The sequence below is a fragment of the Dicentrarchus labrax genome, unplaced genomic scaffold (genome assembly GCF_905237075.1).
Source record: "Dicentrarchus labrax unplaced genomic scaffold, dlabrax2021, whole genome shotgun sequence".
Taxonomy (NCBI): Eukaryota; Metazoa; Chordata; class Actinopteri; family Moronidae; genus Dicentrarchus; species Dicentrarchus labrax.
Window position 1 is genome coordinate 21,527,713 of NW_026136711.1, and position 13,198 is coordinate 21,540,910.

The 13,198-nt window shown below is 40.1% G+C and overlaps 1 protein-coding gene across 11 annotated transcripts in view; it reads left to right on the top strand.

Annotated features, from left to right (window-relative positions):
* cadpsb (Ca2+-dependent activator protein for secretion b) overlaps nt 1-13,198 on the top strand; it is a 66,599-nt gene that overhangs the window by 45,646 nt on the left and 7,755 nt on the right. For 2 of the 11 annotated variants that reach the window (XM_051415745.1, XM_051415746.1), the window contains 10 exons: nt 662-763; nt 857-920; nt 1,015-1,138; nt 3,450-3,482; nt 6,257-6,363; nt 7,699-7,728; nt 10,401-10,557; nt 10,645-10,786; nt 11,548-11,709; nt 12,981-13,136. In XM_051415745.1, coding sequence (XP_051271705.1) covers nt 662-763; nt 857-920; nt 1,015-1,138; nt 3,450-3,482; nt 6,257-6,363; nt 7,699-7,728; nt 10,401-10,557; nt 10,645-10,786; nt 11,548-11,709; nt 12,981-13,136 — 1,077 coding nt within the window. Of the gene's footprint in view, nt 1-661; nt 764-856; nt 921-1,014; nt 1,139-2,483; nt 2,553-3,449; nt 3,483-6,256; nt 6,364-7,698; nt 7,729-10,400; nt 10,558-10,644; nt 10,787-11,547; nt 11,710-12,980; nt 13,137-13,198 lie in introns of all 11 variants that reach the window. The other 9 variants (XM_051415752.1, XM_051415753.1, XM_051415750.1 and 6 more) reach the window with 8 other exon arrangements.

Sequence of the window (13,198 nt, forward strand, 5' to 3'; positions counted from 1 at the left end):
GGGCACACAGCAGAATAGAAAAGTCAGCCTCATCAGAAGCCTCCTTAGCATTTTTTGTCTTCCATTTATATAATTTTGCCATATTTATGTTTGCTTATTTTTATGTTCTGTTCTGTTACATTTTTGCAGCGTTTTGTGTTATGTTATGTCGTTAATCAATTGCATATCTCTACACATTTTCTTGTTTTCTACCATTTTTCTTTGTTTTCTTTTCTCTCTGTCCTTTGTTGCCATAGTCTCTTACTGTCCATATTATTCATCCTCCCATGCGTCCGTTAAAGTCAGAGAGGGCAGCAATTACTGGGGGCCGCTGGGCTATGAGGCCCTAATGTGTCCAAAGAGCTCCCAAAGCCCAGATCCTCGCACTGCCTCTAAGCGAACACGCATATTCAAGTTTAGAAAGAGAAAGGATTCCAAAATACCACTCTTTCAAGGGCAAAAAAGGTGAGACATTGTGGTTTATTTGTATATGTGTAACACAAAGGGAAGTCAAGAAACAAATCTCACCCAATTTGCAGTCAGTTCCTCGGGAGATGGAAGCTTTCAGCCAGTGTTTGTTTATTAATTTTTTTGCTCCTGTCGAACTCAGATGAGAGGTTGCATAACTTCAACCTCTGCAGGGTTTCAGCTGGGTTAAAGTATGTGGGTGTGATCCTCATAGGCCAGACGGGCTGAGCACAGTGAAAGTGGATGAGAAGGATCGCTTTGAAGACATCAAGGAGCGGTTGCGTGTGATATTGGAAAACCATATTGTAAATTTCAGGTGAGTGCAACATTAACCCAAGTCACAAAATATGTTGCGTATTGGTGTTTTTCCACTGTTATTACATTTAAGGGTCTACATCTTCCTTTGTAGATATTGTTTCCCCTTCGGTCGTCCAGAGGGAGCACTGAAGGCCACTTTATCTTTGCTTGAAAGGGTGTGTAAAGATTAAAAAATAAGCATTTTATGCCCCATGAAACAGCGACTGTGACGTAATGAAAACAGGTTACATAATGTAATGTGGCTTGCAGGTCCTGATGAAGGACATTGTGACCCCCGTCCCGCCAGAAGAAGTGAAAGGAGTCATCCGCAAATGTTTGGAGCAGGCAGCTCAGCTCAACTACCAGCGGATTCAAGAATATGCTAAAATTGAAGGTAATCAGAAACACACAACCCAACATCACATAACGACTGCCGGAGTGAATCTGTTAATGATAAACAATCATACTGGTCATTAAAATGTCAGTGTATGAAATGCAGTTTTGTATGGTTTGTGTGTGCAGAATAAAACAGGAAACTTTCTTTTAGACAAAGGACTACACATATATCCCCAGACTTCCGTTTTTCTTACTTGAGTATGAGATTGTAATTGTTGCTGTTATTTATTTATTTATTTACACATGGTGAATTCACTTGGCATATGGTATATTTGTGTCCATATCCCAAATGATTTGTGGCATCCCAAATTATTTGTGACAGTTTGTCGGTCACTTTTTTGTCTCTCAGTGCAATAACTCTCTCCTTTGTTTCAGGCCTGCTTTAGCTCTGTGCTGTTCTGTAGGTCAAGTTGGCTTTTGTGTAGAGGTGTGTGAGTAAAAATGCATTCAAATCCAAAGCCCTGAAATCTGTGCCAATCTGTTGATGTGCTGATCTCTCATTGTGCCTTGACTATTCAAGCTGTGTAGTATCCCGGCCTCTGACATTTGGTGATTGGACTGTGAGTTCAGCTTAACTGAATGTCCTCTCTGACTCCCAGCTCCCAGTCGATGCACACGCCCCCTCTCCCACTACCTTCCTGTACTGTAGCTCTTACCTCTCTGATTCCTCCAGCTGACTCTGCCCGTCCCCTTTTACACCCCTGCCTTGAAATACCAGCAACTCTCCCGTCACCTCTGTCCTATGCTCTTGCTGAAGACCACTATCTTCCCTTCCCTGTCCCTCGCTGTCTGCTCTGCTTTTTTTTTTTTTTTCTCCTCTCCCACATTTGTGGGCTTTGCCACAGTTATCACTTTGTTTGACTTCTTGACTTGTGATGTGATAAGTGGCTTTCAACCAAAGGAATGCTGGGATTGAACACCTACAAACCAGCATCAACCACCTGCATGTGCTTTGAGACATAACAACATGGCCTTTCTTTATTGGCATGGATTACATATCAAAAATGACATCAATGACAAGACATTTTATAATGTCTTATTCTCTCTTGCTGTGTCTTTGCATATTTACATAGAAACTCTGATGTTGTTTATGCCTTGAAAGAAATCCCTCAGGGTGCTAAAGATACTAAGGATTCAAACCTTACTATCTTGCCATGCTGTGTGAATTTCTGTCCTTGTGAGGCGCCTGGTTCAAAATAAACCAAACATTTGGCTTTGCTACTGGGCCTCCTGCCCAACAGAATGTCGTTTTCACCTGGACAGCCCTCTTCCCATCAGCCTCTGACCTCTAGCCTTCCCACCTCTGACCCCAGCCTCTTGCATGCCCAAATCCTTTTTTATAGGGAAAAAGAGGGAAATGTATGAGCACCCTGTCTTCTGCTTGGCGTCTCAAGTGATGGATTTAACCATCCGTGAGTACTTTCATCATCCTCTCCCCAGTCTCTCTCCCCTTCTCCTCCTTTCTTTAAAGCACTCTTTCACCTCCATCTCCCCTTTTTTGCCTCTCTTTCTTCAGAGATGTTGCTGCTGCCATGCTTGTTTTTATATGTGTCTTTTGTCTGTGCGAGTGAGTGGGGAGCGTAACAGTCGAGAGATCTGAGAGCAGTACCACACTGAATCAGTCGGGGGTCCTTTCTTTTAGTACCATCTGTTTGTGATGGACATGAATGAGCAGTCTGGTCTGTAAGCTTCTTTCTTTTGGTTGGATGCCCATTCCTTTGACTTGAATGCATTTTTACATTGCTTACATTGTTATCTCCTCCAGTCATTTGGTCTGATCATGTGTCAGTGGTGTGCTGTGCCGAACAGGTAGGCTTTTCTCTAACCGTGACACCAGAGATAGTAAAGGAGCATCTGTCGACAGAGCTATTGTATGGGGAAGACAGGACAGGGTAGGGTGTATAGATTTAACAGCTCATGTTTGTGTGTTAAATTGATTCAAATCAACACAAGTCACTCAGTGTGTCCTGTCTATGATCCTGGCAGCTGTTTGTGTGTCTTACCTGTTTATGATAGTCTACGCTTTGTCTGTTTGTTAACAAACATCTTATCACTATTTTAATTTCCAGTTTTCCACAGGCTAATATTTCAGCGTTACTGTTTTTTATTGTATGTTTGTGACGTTTGTCTGTTGCCTAGAAACCTCACTCCCTGGAGCTGAGATCGTCCCAGCAGATTCTTTGAAAGGGTCACATGGTGATGAATAACAACTCTGAGCTTTCCCCCCCTGTAACGTGAAAATAACCCCAGAACCATGCTAATTCTAAACATCTCCTCTTTATCTTTTCTCTCCCTTTTTCTCGCTGAAGTTGAGAAAGGTCAAAAGGATCAAAAGGATCCAGGTGAACCCATGTTTAGCTTGTGGTCTAGCCACAGTGCACGCAAACATGTACATACACACAGACTTTAGCCTTTTACATACATTGTGAATAGATACAAAACATATGCATGCATGCACATAATTTACCTGTAGCACATCTTCCATACAGTATATTATACACACTGTAATATACATATTGTCTTGGCATGTTTTAAGCATCTCTTTTTATAAAGTAAATACTTGGAGATTGTATTACTTTATATCATTCCAGATGTGGTTCAATACTGTTTAGGTTGTTCTGGAAGATTTATTTCCATTTAGTTTAGTGCAATGTCCTGTGCATTATGTGGTTAGATGGTTGTATGTGGCCGAAAAATGTATTAAAGCAACATTTTTGTGTGAACATTATAGAGTAATACAATCTCAAAAAGACAAAAAGGATAAGTCACATATTTGCAAAGAGACAAACAGAAACAGAGGGACATAAGCAACAGTTTAATGTAACCCTCATCATCAAATGGAACACACATAAGCATACATTTCAACTATACATCGTACTTGATAATGCAATTGTATATGTACATGAGTTTTCTTAATGTCATATAACCTTATATAATGATGCATTTAAATTAAATTAAATTCATTTTAGATACTTAAAGGGTCAGTTTTAGATACTTAAAGGGTCAGTTTAACCATATTCCAAAAAAGCTAACAAACAAGTAAACATCTCCTACTTCCATGTTATGTAGTCATGCAGATAGTTATGGTTTTATTGCAACTTGCACTTCAACTACAACTTAACTTTATTGTGCCCAAGAGGAAAATTGGCGTGCAGTCATCTGAAATATAGAACACATACAGACGTAAGAATAAAATACATAAAACGTATTATAAAAATAAAAAATCTAAAACTCACCACATTTACAGCATTATACCATGTAATACTGTAATACACCATTTACAGTAGATTCAGCTGTCTTCATCCAACCAACTAACCACCAAAGAAACTATTTGTATGGCTAAATATCACCATGGATATGTTAAAAACAATTGTTTAGCTCGTCATGTTTCTTATAATTTTGGTGAACTGGCCCTTTAATATTCCACAGTAGTCAGACACATTGAATATTGGTGTTCTGTATGTGAACAATGCAATCTATCATTTTAAATGCGCTAATAGATAGACATACTGTTGATTGTAATGTGTTAATGTTTCTTAAGAAGCCACAAAGGCTTGCTTTGATTTTCTTCTAAACCAAACCATGATACAAACATTTATCCAATCTGCTCCCAGTGCTCCCTTTCACAGAGCATTATGACCACAAAATATGTAGTTACTGTAATACAAATCCATGTGATCCATCCATTAGTGTTGATTAAATTTCCCTGAAGACAATGACTCAAGCATTATCTCGACTCTTTAGATATCTCAGGTTTCCCCTAATGATAAACTCAACATGAGGATTGAAACCGTAACCAACATCAGCCTATCTTAATTTACAACCAGGACCCCAAAATAGATACATCCATCCATTTGGCTTGAATAAAAATACCTGAGGAATATTTGAGAAAATGCTAAGTAATATAATAGTGGAAGCAAGAAAAGACCCCAGCAGAACTGCAGTCTAAAGACCATTACTGTTTTATGTAGAGTTACATGTGCTTTTGATTTCAGATTTATGTAGCCATTCAGTTCCATGTTCAAAGTATATGCATATCATCCCACATAGTCGTACTGTTTGAATAATTCCATTTCATGACATGTAACTGTCTTATGAAATCATTCTGTCAGCAAAGGTACAAGCAAGTGATTTGGAGCTTTTGCACATTATCGACTAACTTTGATAAGTGAATGAGGCCTAAAGCAGTTTTTAGCGTTCAAAACTTTAGTCAATGGCACTGTAAAAATATTCATTAAAACACATCTGAAGTCATTCATTCAACTAACTAGTTTCTTAATTTATGCGATAATAGCTGGTTTATAAGGAATAACACTCTTAAAGCATCCAATGAACCAAACACATGATGCATTGTGTTGTTTTGAGTATCTTTATAAAATCTGTGAAGTGCTTCAAGAAAATTATTTAGTGTAGTGTAGATATAAACAGAAGGTGAAATGATTTTATGATTTTAAAATGTGTGACAAAAATGTCAATGACATCTTTAAATTACTTGAAAAATATGGCTTTACATGTCATTTTTAATATAATTTATTTGTTTTTAGAAAAATATCTATACAGATATTGATAGAATTCCACTCAGCATATGTAGTGAGTAAAAAGAAGCTTGATTCTAGTCAGTAATACATTATTAGATTGATAGTTGGATATGAATTGAAGTTAATTTAATGGTAAACTTAAACCAGATGTAATTAATTATTTTTACAGTGTGTGCTCATTGAGTCTTTTTTTTCTGCCATGCGACAGCTCCTTATACAGATGGCTTATTCAGTACCGCTTCACAATATGCATGTTTTTGATGCCACATTGCACCTCCATCTCAACGCCACTATTCTTGTGCCTGATACATTTCCAACATAAGTCTGATTATCCAACAAACACATCAGCTCTGTTGCTTTATGTCATGCAACCCAAAATGCATATAAATGAGAACACGCTTTACTTGTTAAGGGGGTATGGTAGATAAATATCACAGTGTAAGCGCTGTGTTTATACTTTTATTAAACAGTCAAAAATATAGACAGGGAAAATCTTCTGAATAGTCATAAAAATCCCCCTGGAATCCTTCTCTGTGCTTGACTAACACTCATCCCTCACCCTCATCCTTTTGTCTCAGAGAACGTAGGCCGCTTAGTCACGCCTGCCAAAAAGCTGGAGGAAACAATTCGCCTGGCGGAGTTAGTCATAGAGGTCCTCCAGCAGAACCAGGAACACCACGCGGAGGTGAGTGAGAACCCTCTCCTCCTCTCCTCCTCAAAACACTTTCCCCTCTATACTCTCACTCTTATCTCACTCCGCCCCACAAAAGGGAGTTAGTCTTATTATCAGTCTTCTATAAATAAAGCTGCTTTCATCTATGGGTAACTAAAAAAAAACCCTTTCAAAGATGAATTTAATTTAGGAAAGCTCTAATTGGTGTTCGACAGACCATGGCTGCATAGAATCAGAGCGCTATGTTTGAGCAGAGACTGTAAGTTAGACAGAAAATGATATAATGTGTGAAGTTCTTTCCTCTCATCACAGCTCGGTGTTGCAATGTTACATAAGCTTTTGATAAATTGTAATATTTTATTCAAGGTAGTCCAGAATAAACAGAATGCAGGAAGGTAAACAGAAAGTAAAACAGTAAAAAAGGCCAACACATGTTACTCACAGCTTCTGCGTGCTCCTAATATTGCAACATAATGCACTAGAAGAGAAAATAGCCAGTGGTGGAAGAAATACTCAGATATTTTACTTAAGTAAAGGTACCAATGCAACAATGTAGAAATACACCATTAGAAATCCTGCATTCAAAATCCTACTGAAGTGGAAGTACAGAAGTGTTATCAGCAAAGTGTACTTGATGTATTAAAAGTAAAAGTGCTTGTTCACAGAAAATGTCCCCTGTAGGTGATATATCATTGGATACTCCATTATTTAGATTAATATTGATGCATCAATGATAGAGACGATAATATCAGGTGATTCATCATAAAGAAGAAAAAGCAAAGGTCTGCTGCACAAATTAGTATCCCTTTTTGGATTTTTTTGAAAACCTTTTTGCGCTTTTTTTGGTGAAAAAAGCCCCATTCAGTTATTCAAATGAAACCAGCTGAGAGGTTTAGAGGGGGGATTATTCAATCGCATCTGGAACATGCTTTTTTTGTAAGGATTTACAAGCAAAAACAGAAACTAATGATTTAATCTGTACAAATGCATTGCAAGCCTATCTTGTGTTTTTTCTTTAAGCAAAATCTTAATCTGAAAAGTATAGCAGTCAGATAAATGGTGTAAACTGTACAATATTCCCTTCTGAAATGTAGTGGGGTAGAAGTATAAAGTAGCATTAAATATACTACACTACTACTTAAATACACTACTTGAATAAATACACTTTGTTTCTTTCCACCACTGAAAATAGTTTCCTTATTGCATCTTGTTTGCTGCTATAAACATTGAGCTGAAAGGAGAGCATGATGGGAATGTGCAGTTGTGTAGATCTGAAGGTGATCCACTGTGATCTTAGAATATACAGATAAAGCAGATTTATTGTATCTCTCTGAATATGCTTGACAGGCGGCAGTCACAAGTTCTGGAGATCAATCGGTACAGTATTTTTATTTCTTTTTCCTCTTCAGTCCCCATCACGACCCCCCTGTATGGCATGTGCGCCACTATGGCAACAGGCACCTTCCTAGACAGAATGAACTCATAGATACCGTAGCACTGGGTGGGTTTGTAGGCATAGAAGTGAGAGCAAACTTGTTTAAAAATTAAAAGGCACTGTAGCTTGCACAACATAATTGTGATCATAAAGCATGTTCATCGGGCCATAAAGAGGTTTCCTTTCTCTCCAAGCATGCTGAACCAGTAAATTTCCCAAAGTATGCTCCATGTGAACCTTTGAAGTTTGATCCACCATAAACATTTGTTTCCCCTCCATCCAACGATTAATTTCACAGTCCGCACTTGTTCAAGCATTACTTCCCCAGCTTCTCCTCTTCCATCCCTCTCTGCTGTCTATTCTTAGCTAAAAAAAACCCTTTAAGAGAAATGCCTCAAAAATACATTATTGTTCTGTACATCTTCCTGTGTTCTCACTGTCATATGATTGGTGACTGTCCAAACAGGGAAAAGAGGTATGTAGTTGAATGAGAAATCCCCATAATGCTTTGTGCATGTCCAGTAGATGATGCCACATGTCCTTCCCTGTCAGCATCAGTACACTCCCTCAGGATTGGTCCCTTGATACGGCTGCATTGATACAGCACTATAGTCTCGTCTGGCTGAACACTGGGTCTGCCCTAGAGCTCTCAGGGTCCTGTATGTGTCCCCTAACCTCTATCAAAGGTTGGAGGCCACTCCGCCTACCGACCTTTGAGCATTTTCCCCTCCCTCACCCGTTGGAAGCTTTTATAGTCCTCCCCTTTAACACCCCCCCCGTCCGCAATAAGCGTATCTCTCCTTGAATGTGATGGAGAAGAGCTTTGTTTGCTGCCTGTTTCTCTAACACTAGAACTGTCAAGCTTTTTAAATATTGCGAGTGGGCAGGTAAGTAGACAGGTAAGTAAGGTTTTGAGTGCCACTGTGGTGGTTAGGAAAAATGGGAAAGTAGCTGAAAATCCGTAAAATAAAGCATGCAGCATAAATTTGAAAAATATCAAGCTTCATTTATTGAACTTGGCAACATGTTAGTCTGAATGATAAGCAAATAAGCCAAGCCAAGACTGCCAGCAAAGCAACTACTGTACTTTTGCTGTCAAAGGGCGAGGAAATCCTGACTGTGCTAGAAAACGGTCAGCTGAATCTCGGAGACTTACTTAACTAATTGGAACAGACGCACTCCGACACTAGAGATGCTGTGTGCTGCAGTCTTTGGTGTGCCTAGTTAAAGATGTGCATGAGTCACATTCGCATCTAGCGGACGATGGGTTTGTCAGTGATGTGAATGGTGGACCCCCTCATCTCGTAGCTTGAGAGAGAAGCATGCAGGGAGCTCCACATTTGCATGAGAAAAGCACCTTTCCCTTAAATCTATAGATGCTGTCATGAATATAACATGGCACGAACATGCTGTGTGATTCTTATAAACTTCTCCTTTAAGTCCTCATCAATAAGAGGAGTGGATTCAATCTCAGTATGTGATGGAAAACACACAAACACACACTTATGGTTGACACAGTTCACAAACAGTCCAGACAGGTGTGATGGTGTGTCCTTTCCTTTCTTTGAGAACTATGTTTGAAAGGAAATACCCAGCAATTGCTGAATCCACATACAGTTCGAGACGGACACTCATTTATTATTCATTAACAGGAATAAATATCTAAAACTGGGCAACAGAGGGCATAATGCACACCTAAATGAATAGGTTGAAATTTTGGGAATTAGCACTTTTGCTTTCTTGCCAAGAGTCGGATGAGAATATTGATATCACTTTCATATCAGTTCAATATGAAGCTATAGCCAGCAACAGGTTCGCTTAGGTTAGCATTAAGACTGGGAGCAAGGGGAAACTGTTAGCCAGGCTCTGTCCAAAGGCAAAGAAAAAATCCACCTACCAGCACTTCAACTGACTCCAGAAAGTCTCTGTGCCCAGGCAAGAAACAGTTAACCCCACATAATCCTCCCTGTGGTTTTATGGGGATTAAACAAAACAGAAATAATGTGTCAATTAGTGAGCTTTAGAGGTGCTGGTAGGCTTAAAAAAAAATTTCTGGACTAGCTGTTTCCTCATTTCCAGTCTTTATGCTAAGCTAAGCTAATCGGCTGCTGGCTTAGCTTCATATTTGACAGACAGACTTCAGAGTGCTATCAGTGGTCATCTCATCTAACCCTTGGCAAGAAAGCACATACATGTATTTGCCCTGGGGTGCAGAGATAGCTCACCTGGGAGAGCTGGTGCCCCATGTACTGAAGCTGAGTCCTTGCTGTAGCGGTCATGGGTCTGACTCCAGCCTGTGGCCTTTTGCTGCGTGACATCCTTCTCCAACCCCCCCCTTCCTGTCACTCTGCAGCTGTCACTATTGATTAACAGCAATAAAAGCCCCTCAGAGAAGTATTAAAAAAAGAAAGGCAATTCCCAAAATGTTGAACTATTCCTTTGATATACATTAACATACATAGAGCATACACAAATTCAGAGGTATTTCGTTTTAAGTCCTGATCCAGTCATGTGTTTTATTCCTTTCCTTCTTTGTCTTTTCTCCTCGTGTCATCTCATCTCTTTACCGCAGCCCTTGTTCACCTTTTGGCTTTCCTTCATGCTGTGTCTCTAGGCATTCGCATGGTGGACAGACCTCATGGTGGAGCATGCAGAAAACTTCCTGGCCCTCTATGCCATCGACATGGATGCCGCTCTGGAGATCCAGTCCCCTGAGAGCTGGGATAGCTTCCCCCTCTTCCAACTGCTCAATGACTTTCTCCGGACAGACTGTAAGCATCTGTACTTTATTTTTTAAGTATTTTAATACTTAAACAAAGAAACTAATACCTCTCTGTCACTGTCTCCCTTTCGCACAGATCATCTGTGCAATGGAAAGTTCCACAAACACCTTCAGGATCTGTATGCTCCTCTGGTGGTTAGATATGTGGATCTGATGGAGTCCTCCATCGCACAGTCAATTCACAAGGGCTTTGATCGAGAGTCCTGGGAGCCTGTAAAGTAAGGAACCTCAGTCTTTATAGCTAGGCTGTAGGATGGTTGGAGATGCAAGGCTTTTATATTCAGATGACAGACTGACTGCGTGGAGGCTGAGAGATCTGGGAGAGCAGCTGTAATGTTCACCCAGGCTTCCTGTAGGTTCACTTTTAAAGAATGAGTCAAGAGTGGGCTGATTAACCTATTTTTTCTGTGCAAGAAATAGGTTATTTACTCTGAAAATAGTCTTTGACTAATGTATGTGTCTTACCAATTTCTCTCCGACACATTGGGGTCAGGGCAACACCTAATATTTCTGTTGTTTTGTTTTGTGAACTAACCTTCATAATGTGTGCTTTGACATGTTGCCAGAAACAAAAAGCGTCCAGTCTGTTATGTTGCTCTTATAATTCATTTGTTGTGGCTTTCACACTTTTGCTTTATATACTTAAATTGCAAAGATTATATTTAAGATTTATTAAGGTTAAGGTTTTTTTTTCTTGGTCTTTATTTGTGTTGATTCTTTTCAGTATTACGTTGCTTCTCTCTCTCACTGCATTTAATACAGTATATGTGTGCATCCCGAGTCCAGCACTCTTTACTCTGTAGGTCTTCATATAATGTGCGTCTTTGACAATTACTGTCTTGTTTATATATGTTACTGTACGTTCCTGTCGTCACCTAATTTCAGATTTTACGTTACTTTACGAGTGTTACATGGCTTTCTGCAGCTCCCACACCACTGTTATGGATTCTTTTTTTCTTTTTGTCTGTCTTTTCTGCAGGAGTTTAACAAGTAATCTGCCCAATGTGAATCTACCAAATGTGAACCTCCAAATTCCCAAAGTACCAAATCTGCCAGTGCCAGTAGCAGGACTATCAGTTAACCTTCCACAAATGCCTAGCTTTTCTACCCCGTCATGGATGGCTGCTATATATGACTCTGAGTGTGTATTCAACTAGTTTACTTTAGAAATATTAAGCAAGCAGAGACTGCCTTGGTATGAAGATGCTCTCAGCCAAAGATTGCTCAAAAAGTAAACAGAAAAATTTCTTCTGTACGACTCTAACTGGAGATGAAACCAATCTAATCGTACAAAGATCCATTTCAGTATGTTTTCTCTCGTGTGAATTATTGTGTCCATGTTCATGCCAAGAGCACTCTGAGAAGTGTTAGAGTAGATGGGGTTCTGCTTTCTAAAATGAGAGACTGAAACACTCTCATTTGTCTCAACATGCATGCTGTTGAGCTGAGGTGTGGAGATACAGGCCAAAAACCCCAAAAATATATACATATATTAATATGATATATTGCTCTGAGGCTATGTGGGGATTTATTGTGCATAAAAAAACAGTATGATCCCATTTGAAAACATTTGTAAGTCAAGATCTCCGTTCTACAAAAGATGTATCTCCCTAGAGTTGTTGTCCACAAACATTTGCTTTAGTATACTGTAGATCATTCATGGCCTCAGGTTCATCTCTGACCTTAACCACCTGCTAGTAGTCTGATTGGGAGGGAAGATAACGGGTTGGATTGGAGGTGATGGCATGGACAGGCTGGACAGATGGCGTTCAGACGTCTCCCTCTCCGTTTTATCACCTCCCATCCCGACTCTTTCCTGCAGCACTTTCCCAATGAGTTCTACTCAGGCTGCAAGAAAAGGTCTGCATGGTTTGTTTGGTAATTCTTCAAGGGGCCCCACCAGCTTGGGGACATGGATGTTGAGAGAGGGCCTGTGATGACAAGAAATCAATTTGGAGATTTTTTTTATTTTTTTTTGGTGTGGAAACAGACCATAAATGCTATTTTTGCACGCCCTCCCTCACTTCTCCATTCCCTACTCCTTTGTCTTGACACAGTGTGATTAGCTGCTGTATCTGCAGTGACTTAACCTGCATGTGGCCACTTCTCATCCCAGTCAATAATCATACTCTGCAGCATGGTTATTGATTTGTTACAGTAAACCCTGCCCGCTCCTTTTCACCCATACACTGACTGTCCAGAAACACCCGAATAAACAGGAATTGAGACAGACATTTGGATGGACCGGTCAGTATATGGTCGGAGTAAATTCTGACTGTGTTCAGGTGTGGAGGAACAGCATCCTCCTCTGCACCTGCCACAACACCTCCCCACACCTCTCCCACCCCATCTCTCCAGCAGGGTGACCTTTGTCTTCTGACCTGTATGTGTGTGTGTTTCGGTCGATGGCAGTAACGGCTCCGGGACGTCAGAGGACCTCTTCTGGAAGCTGGACGCCCTCCAGACTTTCATCAGAGACCTGCACTGGCCTGAGGAGGAGTTTGCCAAACACCTCGAGAGTCGCATCCAGCTCATGTCAAGCAACATGATCGAGAACTGTGTCAAGCGGTGTGTTTTTGAGAGAAGATAGACTTGACAGAAACAGAAATACTTAGAGGCACCAAATGCTG